Source organism: Pistacia vera, unplaced genomic scaffold (genome assembly GCF_008641045.1).
Source record: "Pistacia vera cultivar Batoury unplaced genomic scaffold, PisVer_v2 Contig97, whole genome shotgun sequence".
Lineage (NCBI taxonomy): Eukaryota > Viridiplantae > Streptophyta > Magnoliopsida > Sapindales > Anacardiaceae > Pistacia > Pistacia vera.
Genome location: NW_022196856.1, coordinates 141732 through 151797, shown reverse-complemented (window position 1 = coordinate 151797; position 10066 = coordinate 141732). Strand labels below are relative to the sequence as shown.

The 10066-nt window shown below is 38.5% G+C and overlaps 1 protein-coding gene across 1 annotated transcript; it reads left to right on the top strand.

Annotated features, from left to right (window-relative positions):
* Positions 1-1093: 1093 nt before the first annotated feature.
* On the top strand, positions 1094-1786 carry LOC116121172 (secreted RxLR effector protein 161-like). Its single transcript, XM_031407121.1, has 2 exons — positions 1094-1412; positions 1581-1786. The coding sequence occupies exons 1-2, from the start codon at positions 1094-1096 to the stop codon at positions 1784-1786; spliced, it is 525 nt and encodes a 174-aa protein (XP_031262981.1).
* The last annotated feature ends 8280 nt before the right edge of the window (positions 1787-10066 follow it).

Genomic DNA, 10066 nt, shown 5'->3' with positions numbered 1-10066 from the left:
TTTCTACTCCACTGGTTGAACAGTCTCCATTCTCTTCTTCTTGTCCTATTGCATCTGATCAGGTTTTCAACAAGCATGATTTACCTTTAGTTCATGATAATTCTATGCTAGCTACTTCTCCTATCACCATTGATTCTAATGCATCTTTTGAGACCATACCATTGATTGTTGACTTATCCTTTCCTCCATCCAATATCTCAACCCAAAACACTTATCAAATGGTCACTCGATCCAAAGCCAAAGCTCACAATACTGCCCTTATTTCCACCTCTCACCTTGATACCAAGGAACCAAACACTGTTTTGGAAGCACTCTCTCATCCCTCTTGGACAACTGCTATGCAATCAGAATTTGAAGCTCTTTTAGCTAATCAAACCTGGGAACTAGTTCCACTAACTCCTAACATGCATCTAGTGGGCTGTAAATGGATGTTTAAAGTTAAGCATAATGCTGATGGTTCTATCCAAAGGTTCAAAGCAAGATTAGTTGCAAAAGGCTTCTAGTAAACCCCTGGAATTGACTACCTGGAAACCTTCAGTCCAGTCGTGAAATAACCCACTGTTAGAGTTATTCTCAGTCTAGCCATGAGCCATGAATGGGACATCCAGCAGGTTGATATTAACAATGCATTCTTGAATGGTGAATTAGCTGAAAATGTGTATATGGTACAGCCAGCAGGGTTTGTAGATTCTGCTACTCCTTATCATGTATGCAAGCTAAAAAAGGCACTCTATGGGTTTAAGCAGGCTCTAAGAGCCTGGTTTGACAAACTTAAAGCAACATTTCTGGATTGGGGTTTTGTAAATTCAATGGCTGATCCAAGCTTGTTTATTTTCCATAATTAAGATCAAGTAATGTATGTCTTAGTATATGTGGATGATATACTCTTGACAGGAAATACTCCTCAACTGATTCAAGACACTGTCCAAAAGCTTAACACTCAATTTGCTTTGAAGATTCTTGGATCTTTAAAATATTTTTCAGGCTTTGAGGTTACCAAGATGCAACTGGTCTTTACATGAATCAAGAGAAGTATGCAAAGGACATTCTCATCAAAACCAAAATGGTTGATTGCAAACCATGTTCTACCCCAATGGCAGTTGGCACTAAACTCACTCTTGATGACAGTAAACTATTTGACAATCCCGCCCTTTACCGCAGTACCATTGGAGCCTTGCAATACCTTATCCTATCCAGACCAGACATTGCCTATTCAGTCAACAAACTGAGCCATTTTTTAAAGGCACCAACACAGCTACACTGGCAGGCCTGTAAGAGGCTTCTGAGATATATTAAAGGAACTTCTAATTATGGAGTTCATTTCACTAAAAGCCATATGTTTCAGCTGGAGTGTTTCACTGATGCTGACTGGGCCAGCAGCTTGCATGACAGAAGATCAACAAGTGGTTGCTGTGTGTTTCTTGGATCTAACTTAATTAAGAGGTTTTCTAGAAAACAGAGAGTTGTTGCTCTGTCATCTACTGAAGTAGAGTATCGAGCCCTTACACAAGGATCAACTGAGATTGTCTAGTTTTGCAGTCTATTCACTGAGCTTGGACTACATCTTTCTGGTATTCCAGTCAGTTGGTGTAACAACCAAAGTGCTGGTTCATTAGCCTCGAATCCTGTCTTTCATGGCAGGACAAAACACATTGAGCTTGATGCTTATTATGTGAGAAATCAAGTTACTGACAATAAACCAAAAGTTCAGTATGTTCCTACTGAATTTCAGAAAGCAGATGTCCTTACTAAAGCACTGCCAGCTTCCAAGTTTGCAACCTTTTGAGAAAAGCTCAATATAAGAGCTACTCCATCAGTTTAATCAATCTACTGCTGCTGTTTTGTGTTACTGTCCATCAGTTTAATCAATTTGCTACTGCTGTTTATGTGTTACTGGTGTTTTAATCTTGGAGTTTGTAGGGTTGAAAATTATGTGTTTTAATATTGGAGTTTGCAGGCTTGAAAGTTGTGTTTGATGTTTGTTGAAACTGTTTTGGAGTTTCAGTTTTACAGGGTTGAACTTTTGTTTGATGGTTGTTGAAGTTTTTTGAGTGTTTCAGAAGTGTTGAGTGTTGATTTTTGCTGTTTGGTGAAGTTTGTATTGAAGTGTTGAATTTGCTGAATTTGCTGAGTTGAGCTATTTTGGAGTTTCAGAAATGAAGAGTTGAAGCTGTTTGAAGTTTTAGTATTGAAGTGTTGATGCTAGCTAATTGTTGAAGTTTGTATTGAAGTGTTGAATTTGCTAAGTTGAAGCTGTTTTGGATTTTCAGTAGTGAAGAATTGAAAGATTGTTTCAGTGTTTGCTGATTTGTTCTACTGATCTGATTGTTGAAGTTTGTATTGAATGTTGAATTTGCTAAGTTGAAGCTGTTTTGGTTTTAGTAGTGAAGAGTTGAAAGATTGTTTCAATGTTTGCTGATTTGTTCTGCTGATTTAATGCTAATTGTCGTTTTGATGCTGATTTTTCTATTGAGTATGTTGTTGAAGTTGTCAGCTTTGATCTGTCCTTTTTGAATTATGATGTTGCTGTTGAAGCTGTCAGTTTTTGCTGCTAGTTTTGATGATTTAGTACTAGCTGATGGTGATTCCATATTGAAGTAATGAATTAGTCTATGTTTGCTGGTGTTTGCTGAGTTTGATGCTGTCTCTTGAATGATGAAATCTCAGTTGTCAAAATAATGAGATTATGGAAGTTTGGTTTAAGGGAGATGTTAGGATTTGTGTATCAATGTTCATGTCTATGGAAGTTTGGTTTAAGGGAAGATGTTAGGATTAGTGTATCAAATGGTTCATGTCTATGGAAGTTTGGTTTAAGGGAAGATGTTAGGATTAGGTAACAATGGTTCATGGTGTTTAGGTTACGGACAAGTAACCTAGCCTATCTAAGTGCAAGTTGCAATTGGTTAATTGTTACCTCACGTGTATTGGGCTCTTGTATTAATAAAGCTTGAACATTTCATGTTGTTAAGTAAAGAGAACAGTAAAACAACTTTATTCTCTTAAACTGTACCTTTTATTTTTCCCTTTCAATTCTCATTCCCAACTTAATCTTAAAATGCTTAAGAAAATGGAGGTAATCAAATTACCTCTTATATTACCAACAATAACTACTATTAGTTTTGAAAGATTTCGGAATTTTATTACTTAATAACCAAACATAGCTTGATGATATTACCTCAGTAATCCAGCATTACCTCCAACCAAACACACCCTAGACTTTGTTGCATGCTAGTTTGGGTCACACAGTCAACACAATTTTAAGGTTTGAGTAGTTTCCTGGAAGAGTAAACGACTTTTTTCCCAACTCAAGGTTTGCCTTAATGACACTTTCCCACCCAAAATTCAAAACCACTTTTTCACTAAAGTTTATATTCCGTTTATACTCAAAATACACTTCACTTTCTTAGCAAGCGTTCAAATAGCTAACCATCATGGTTAGCTATTTGAACACTTAACCATGATGGATTGAATGATGTGACCGATTGAATGTGTGGAGTTTTTGTAGTAGAAGCTAGTGGTGAATTAGGTAACCGATTGAATGTGTGGCTCGAATTACATGTATGGTGGTAACAAATCACAAGTCTAACCATCACGGTTAAGCTCTTAGAGATTAAGCTAGCCTCCTAATATTAATCATTAAATATGAATCCTACCATCTCAAATAATTTCCGTTAGTAATAGTCCGTTTCAAAAAATTTACTACACATATTTAGTTCAAAATATTTGTGTAACTCCATGATTTTGACAAATATCTTAAGGTAACTTTGCTTTTTTTATTGAAATTAAAAAAAAAAAAAAAAAAAAAATCATGGAAATATCAAAAGATATAAAGAGGAAAAAATAATCATTTAATTCACTATTGAGTTGAAATGATATTTTATAGAGAATAACCCACTGTCAGATATTTATGAATTTTTGTCTCTTATCACCTCAAAATCAAATATGAGGGTAAGAACGCGTACCTCTCTATTCGAAATTTCGAATATATTGTTTCATTATTGAAAACGAATTACATTCACTTAAAAGAATGGAGTCTTGGAACAATGAGTTGGGTTTTACAAATTGTTTGTAGTGAATGCTGAAACGGCGTCGTACTGGGTTAATGGAACGGTGTCGTTTTGAGACAGCTCCTGGATGATCTTGACCGCTAATTCAGAAGGAAAGCCAACAGCTGAGATCAAGCCTCCAGTCAACACTATAAAAGGATTAGGGTTTCCTGTTGACAGTAGTCAATAAAAAGTTGAGAGCAGTTTTCGTTTTTCTTAGAAAACTAGGGTTCTTACTTTGGGTCCAATTTTCTGTGTCATCTGTGAGTTTCTTGAGTGGTTTGGGTTAATCAATCAAGTGGACTGTTTGTTTTCTTGTTATAGGGATTTCCAGGTTAGAGAGTCCTACGGCAGATTACGTTTCAGAAAGTGTTGTTCGATCTGGGTTTCTTGGAGAGTCTTTCGTTTGAATCGTGACTGTAATCGTGTTTCTTTAATCATAGTGCAGCGAACTCTCTTCCAGTTCAACGTGGAGTAGCTTGCTCAAATCGGGCAAGTGAACCACGGTAAAGATTCTGTGTTTTGTTTGTGGTTTCTGTTTTCTTATTTGTTTCAGTTTGCATTATAGGTTGATTGCTAATAGTGGTATCAGAGCCTCGTCCTAGGCTGTAATCTTTTTGAGATCGTTCAATTTTTGACAGATCGAAAATTAGGTTTTCTTGAAAATTAGGGTTTGCTCGAAAAAATTAGGGTTTCCAGTTTTTTAGGGTTTTTTCTTAATCTAAGGTTCCTAGAGCCTTAGAATGTTGATTCTTACTAGTCTCTGGTTTTCTTTGTGAGATTAGGTCACAAACACTGGTTAAGGAGAGTAATCTTGGTCAGTACCGTGAGTCTGTACTTGCACTGTTCCTCTTCGGTTGTCTGTCTAGTGTAAGGTATATAGGCTGGAAACCAGTGACCGCCTTAAAAACTGCTTGGCAGTATTTGGCAATTTCTGGTGTAACAACGCCACTACTCGCACTGTTCTCTTCTCGGTTGTCTGTCCAGTTTAAGGGTATATAGGCTGAAACCAGTGACCGCCTTAAAAACTGCTTGGCAGTATTGGCAACGTCTGGTGTAACAACGCCACTTACTCCTAGACTGTATCACACTGTCTATATAATATCATGAACACTACACGTATGGAGATCTCCCAATACGATGGAAGATCGATTTCGGGAGTGGAAGAAGAAAATGAGGGCTCTGCTTTACATAACAAAGTCGCCCTAGCACTGGGAAGGATCCAAAGAAATGGTCCGAGGAGAAATTGAAGGAGAAGGAGAGATGATGAAGCTGCCTACAATCTGATCGTGATGAACCTCTCGACAGCGTACTGAGAAAGGTTGATGGAATCGAAACCCCTCAAGGTTATGGGTAAACTCGAACTTTGTATGCACTTCAATCTGCACCTAACTTAGCTTTTCTCAAGGGTGCTTTGTTTTCTTATAAAATGGATAGTAGCAAGACAATAGAGGAGAACCTAGATGAATTCCTAAAAATGACCTTAATTTTAAAGGGCACAGATCAGGAACTAGGAGAGACCAGTCTCCAGATTTTGTTAAACTCCATTACTGAGGATTATCAGTTGTTAAGAATGCACTTCAGTATTCCAGTACTGTTCCTATTGTGACTTGATTGTGGCTGGTCTTAAGGCTAGAGAACTTGATTTGAAAGTCCAAAGCGAAGGTGGAGTAACCTGTTTGTTAGGGAAAACCAGATACCTCTCAATCTGGTAAAGGCAGTCAACCTAGCCAGGGGTCCAAAAACAAAACGGGTAAATGGAACAATAAGCATAAGGCAGAGTCTAGAAAGTGTTTTTCTGTAAAAACTTTTCACCTGAAAAAGAATTTTTTTTGAATGGCTTAAGAAACAAAAGCAGGAAAACACAGAGAGTAACCTAGCCTCATCCAACACTTAGCTGAAGAAACAGAGGTCCGTACTGTCTCTGTTACTGACAATACAAAGAATGGGTGTTAGATTCTGGGTGCTTTTTTCACATGAGTCCCAATAGGGACTGGTTTCAGGACTTTGAGGAATATGATAGGGAGACTGTGTTCATGGGGAACAACAATGCCTGTAGGGTCAAAGGTAAAGGCAGTATAACCCTTAAACTCTGTATGGGAACTAATAAACTTACCCATTTTAGGTACATTCCAGAACTTAAAAGGAACCTCATTCCTTAGGAACCTTAGATGAAGAAGGATGCTGTTACAGAGCTAAAAATAGGTGGCTGAATGTGTATAGAAACCAGAATCTAATTCTGAAAGGAAGAAAAAGAATGGATTGTACATCCTATGTGGAGATATTATTCTGATTGCCTAAGTTCTTCTTGTGTCACCCCAAATATGTCAGTAACCGAAAATGTGCACCTTAGAATGGGACATATGAGTCAGAGGGGACTAGATATCCTAAGTAACCAAGGCATGTTAGAAAAAGACACTGCTGCAACCTTAGATTTTGTGAGAACTGCATTTTAGGAAAACAGCACAGAGTTAGTTTCCCAAAAGGCATACATCTGGCCAAAGGTTGTTTAGAGTACATACACTCAGACTATGGGTCCTGAGAGAGTGAGGTCTCATAGGGGCATAGCTACTTTATGTCCATTTAGATGACTTTAGCAGAAAAGTGTGGATCTACACCCTTAGAACTAAGGACTAGGCCCGTCTAAATTTCAAGAGTGGAAAGCCCTTGTGGAAAACCACTAGACAGAAAGGTAAAAACCCTAAGGACTGACATGGATTAGAGTACTGTAACAATGAGTTTGATCAGTTTTGTAGTGAGCAAGGAATCCTAGACATAGAACGTGAAAGAACCCTTAGCAGAATGGGGTAGCTGAGAGGATACGGACACTCCTGGAAAAAGTCAGATGCTTGTTGTTCACCTCAGGGTTACCTAATACATTTTGGGGAAGGCCTTGTCCACTGCACCTATCTGAAAATAGGAGCCCCTCAACTGCCATAATTTCAATTCCCTGAAAAGTTTGGTCAGGAAGAAAGCCTGGTTTAAGCCATTTGAGAATCTTTGGGTGCACTGCCTATGCACATACAGTGGGAGGAAAGTTAGAGCCTAGGTCCACCAAGTGGGTGTTCCTAGGATATCAAGATGGTACCAAGGGGTATAGACTCTGGGACAGAAATCACCAGGGGTAAAAATCATCATCTCAAGGGATGTGGTATTTAATGAAGAGAGTTCCCTTGTAAAACCAATGAACGAACACTGGTACAAGCACCCCAACTGAACCTACCAAAGATACAACTGAGAGTACAACCATTGAGTGGAGCTTGTGGGTCAGCAGCTGAACCACCTCAACCCAATAAGAACATACACCTGAAACCAACCAGGATTAAGGGATCCTGGATCTGATAGTGAAGAAAATGAAGCATGCCTCAGAGCCCCAACATGTACACTTAGAACACTATCAACTTGCCAGAGACAGAATAAGGAGGGAGGTAAGACCCCCTGCCAGGTTTTCTTATGCTGAACTAATATACACTGCTTTGCTTGCAGAATAGGAATTCAAAGAACAGAACCAGACTCATATGAAGAAGCCATGAACTCTAAGGAAAGGGGAAAATGGAGGCAAGCAATGGAAGAGGAAAGAGGTCACTTGAGGTAAACAGAACCTGGTCCTTGGTTCCTAAACCCAAGGATCAAAAGCTAATCAAATGCAGATGGCTGTACAAGATTAAAGAGGGGAATCTCAGCTACTGACCCCCTTAGGTACAAGGCCAGGTTAGTAGCTAAGGGTTACACCCAACGTGAAGGAATAGACTTCAATGAAGTCTTTTCCCAGTAGTCAAGTATAACCATTAGGTTAATGCTCTCCATTGTTGCCCATTATAACCTAGAGTTAGAACAGATGGATGTTACCACTGCCTTCCTGCATGGTAACCTAAAAGGAGATTTACATGAGTCAACCCCTAGGTTTTATTGATCCCAAGAAACCTAACCATGTGTGCATCCTACACAAATCATTGTATGGACTGAAACAGTCCCCGAGACAGTGGTATAAAAGGTTTGACAATTTCATTGTAAGTATAGGACACACTAAGAGTAATTGATAACTGTTTTTATTTTAATTTAATCATAATCTGCCTGTATATCTTTTACTGTATGTGGATGATATGTTACTTGTGAGTAAGTCTAAGTCAAATACATGAGTTAAAGGGCCAGCTTAGATCAGAATTTGACATGAAGGACCTTGGAAATGCCAAAAGAATCCTAGGGATGGACATTGTCAGGAACAGGGACAAACATGAATTAATCTTAGGCAGAAATCATACTTAGAAAAACTAGTGACTAAATTTGGTATGGCTGACTCAAAACCAGTGTCTACCCTCTTTCAAACCATGCTGTGTTAACAAAAAGCCAATGCCCCACAACTGAGTCTGAAATAATCAAAATGGAATATGTTCCTATGCTAATTTGTTGATTTGTGATGTATGGAATGATCAGTACCATACCAGACCTGTCCTATTCTATTTCCTTACTAAGTAGATTCATGGCAAATCCAGGCAGTGAGCACTGGACTGCCTTAAAGGTGTATTAAGGTACATTAATGGTACCCGAATGTGGTCTAAACTTCTGTAAAAGGCTAATACACTTGACTGGTGGGTTTTGTAGACTCTGATTTTGCAGGTGACAAAGACACAAGGAAATCCACCACCTCTTTTACTTTACCCTTGGAGAAATTGCATTAGCTGGAAGTCACAACTTCAGCCCATTGTTGCTCTCTCTCAACAACTGAAGCGAATATATTGCTATTGCTGATGTGTTTAAGGAACTTTATGGCTACAAGGTTTGTTAGCCGAAGTAAAGCTACTGATGGCAGGCTATCAGACATTCAGAGTGCAATCCCACCTCAGTAAGAATCCAGTTTATCATGAGCGGACCAAGCATGTGGATGTCCGCTTCCACTTTGTCAGAGACTTAGTAACACAAGGGGTAATCGATCTTGTAAAGGTTTCCACTGAAGACAATCCTGCCGATATGGGAACCAAGGTTGTCTCACCTGCAAAGTTCAAACACTGTTGAACTTGCTGCATGTAAGATAACCTGTGAAGACCAGAACAATGATGGAAATTTTTGGGTTTGTTGCACTGTGAAGGTTTAGCATTCAAGGTGGAGATTGTTGTGAGTGAATGCTGAAACGGCGTCGTACTGGGTTAATGGAATGGTGTCGTTTTGAGACAGCTCCTGGATGATCTTGACCGCTAATTCGAAGGAAAGCCAACGGCTGAGATCAAGCCTCCAGTCAACACATAAAATAGACCTGGCAAAACGGTGGGTGGGCCGGGTACGGTCCGGTCAAACGGGTACGAGTCAAACAGGTAGGGCCTTATACGGGTCGAGATATACGGGTCCAAAAAATTGGACCCATGCCCTACCCTATACGAGTACGGTGGACCCGCGGGTGGACCCATTTTTTCTCTCTAGATTTTAGTTTTTACAGTTTCACCCCTAACAGTTTTCAATTATGACAATTACAACCCAAAATTCCTGCAGTTTTAATTTTTACATTTACCACCCCTAAATCAACTACTCTATTCAATTCAATCAGATATAAACAATAGGAACCAAATAAACAAATAACACATAAACAAACAATAACATATATACAAAACTACAAATACCAACCAAATAAACAAATACAAAATCACTAATACACAATTACACATAAACAACAAAATAAGTCAATAAACTATAAATATCAACTAAAATAAACAAATACAACTAATCCAATTTCAACAAAAACATTCTTAGGACAATAAATGTTCATCCCACAGTGGGCGTGATAAAGTCTCTTGATTCCACAGTCTCGAATTAGTAAATGGCACATCAAGACCATCATCCGAATCATCATTCACCTCATCATCTATAAAACAATGATCAACTACAAATATTAGTAAATGAAATAATAAATATAAGAATATTATGTTAACATGTTACCTTCAAAACCATATCCACATAGCCAGTTCGAGTGCATATCAAAGATTCTGCATTTTTTGGTCGAAGTGAGCTTCGATATTGTTTGAGCACTT